We start from the raw sequence: 1,481 nt of genomic DNA on the forward strand, positions 1-1,481 counted from the left end.
GGGCCCATGAGCCATGGCCGCTGAGCCTGCGTGTCCGGAGCCTGTGCTCCACAACGAGAGAAGCCAGAACAGTGAGAGGCCCGCGTACCGCATAAAAAAAAAAAAAAAAGATATTGATATAACCGAAAGGTATAATTTAACTGAATTGCCAGGCTAGGGAGACTGGAAGTGTGTACAGGAGCGTGTGTATGTATGTGGAAGGAGAGAGAAAGGAGAGAGTTAAAAAGTTAAATCCGGGGCTTCCCTGGTGGCGCAGTGGTTAAGAGTCTGCCTGCTAATTCAGGGGACGCAGGTTCGAGCCCTGGTCTGGGAGGATCCCACATGCCGCGGAGCAACTGGGCCCGCGAGCCACAACTGCTGAGCCTGCGCGTCTGGAGCCTGTGCTCCGCAACAAGAGAGGCCCGCACACCGCGATGAAGAGTGGCCCCCTCTTGCTGCAACTAGAGGAAGCCCTCGCACAGAAACGAAGACCCAACACAGCAAAAATAAATAAGTTAATTAATAAACTCCTACCCCCAACATCTTAAAAAAAAAAAAAGTTAAATCCGAGGCAGACGTCGTGCCGCTCCACAATGTTGGCCTTGTTCTTTGCTTTTCTGTTTTTCTTTTCGCAGACGCCCCCCTGCTCTCATCAGCCTCTGGCCTGCCATCTCCTTGAGCCCTAACACCATGCCTTCAATTGAGTTGCAGAGTTCTGATGGAGAGATATTTGAAGTTGATGTTGAAATTGCGAAACACTCTGTGACTATTAAGACCATATTGAAACATTTGGGAATGGGTGACGAAGGAGATGATGATCCAGTGCCCTTGCCAAATGTTAACGCAGCAATATTAAAAGAGGTCGTTCCGTGGTGCACCCACCACAGGGATGATCCTCCCCCTCCTGAGGGTGGTGAGGACAAAGAAAAGCGAACAGATGATTTCCCTGTTTGGGATCAAGAATTCCTGAAAGTTGACCAAGGAACACTTTTTGAGTTTATACTGACAGCAAACTACTTAGACATCAAAGGTTTGCTTGATGTTACCTGCAAGACTGTTGCCAATATGATCAAGGGGGAAACTCCTGAGGAGATTCGAAAGACATTCAATATCAAAAATGATTTTATTGTAGAAGAGGAAGCCCAGGTATGCAAAGAGAAGCAGTGGTGTGAGGAGAAGAGAAATTTTGTGGCTGATGCTGTAACACTGTAAGGACTGTTCCAAATACTAGTTGCACTGCTTTGTTTATCATTGTTAATATTAGAAAAACAGTCCACAAATGCAGCAGCCAATCAGTTGTATTAGCAGAACGTTGTCCTCATTGCATGTGTAGTTTCAGTACAGATTCCAAACTTATGGCTCAGTTTCTTCTAGTATGATCAAAAGTTCTTTTTTCTTTGCTCTGAATAAAATTGAACTGTGGGTTGTCTATAGAAAGTGGCATTTTGGGCTTTCCCTCTCTTTGTAAAGCAATTTCTGCCTAGTTTATTGTCCAGTTAACT

The 1,481-nt window shown here is 45.5% G+C and overlaps 1 protein-coding gene across 1 annotated transcript; it reads left to right on the forward strand.

The window, feature by feature from the left end:
• Positions 1-669: 669 nt before the first annotated feature.
• On the forward strand, positions 670-1,191 carry LOC307058868 (S-phase kinase-associated protein 1-like; the record flags this gene model as incomplete). The annotated part of the gene is made up of 1 exon (XM_079712575.1): positions 670-1,191. One exon carries the CDS (start codon positions 670-672, stop codon positions 1,189-1,191), a length of 522 nt encoding a protein of 173 aa, XP_079568701.1.
• Between the last annotated feature and the right edge of the window lie 290 nt (positions 1,192-1,481).

Source organism: Hyperoodon ampullatus, assembly GCF_949752795.1.
Source record: "Hyperoodon ampullatus genome assembly, chromosome: 10".
In the NCBI taxonomy this organism is placed as follows: Eukaryota; Metazoa; Chordata; class Mammalia; order Artiodactyla; family Ziphiidae; genus Hyperoodon; species Hyperoodon ampullatus.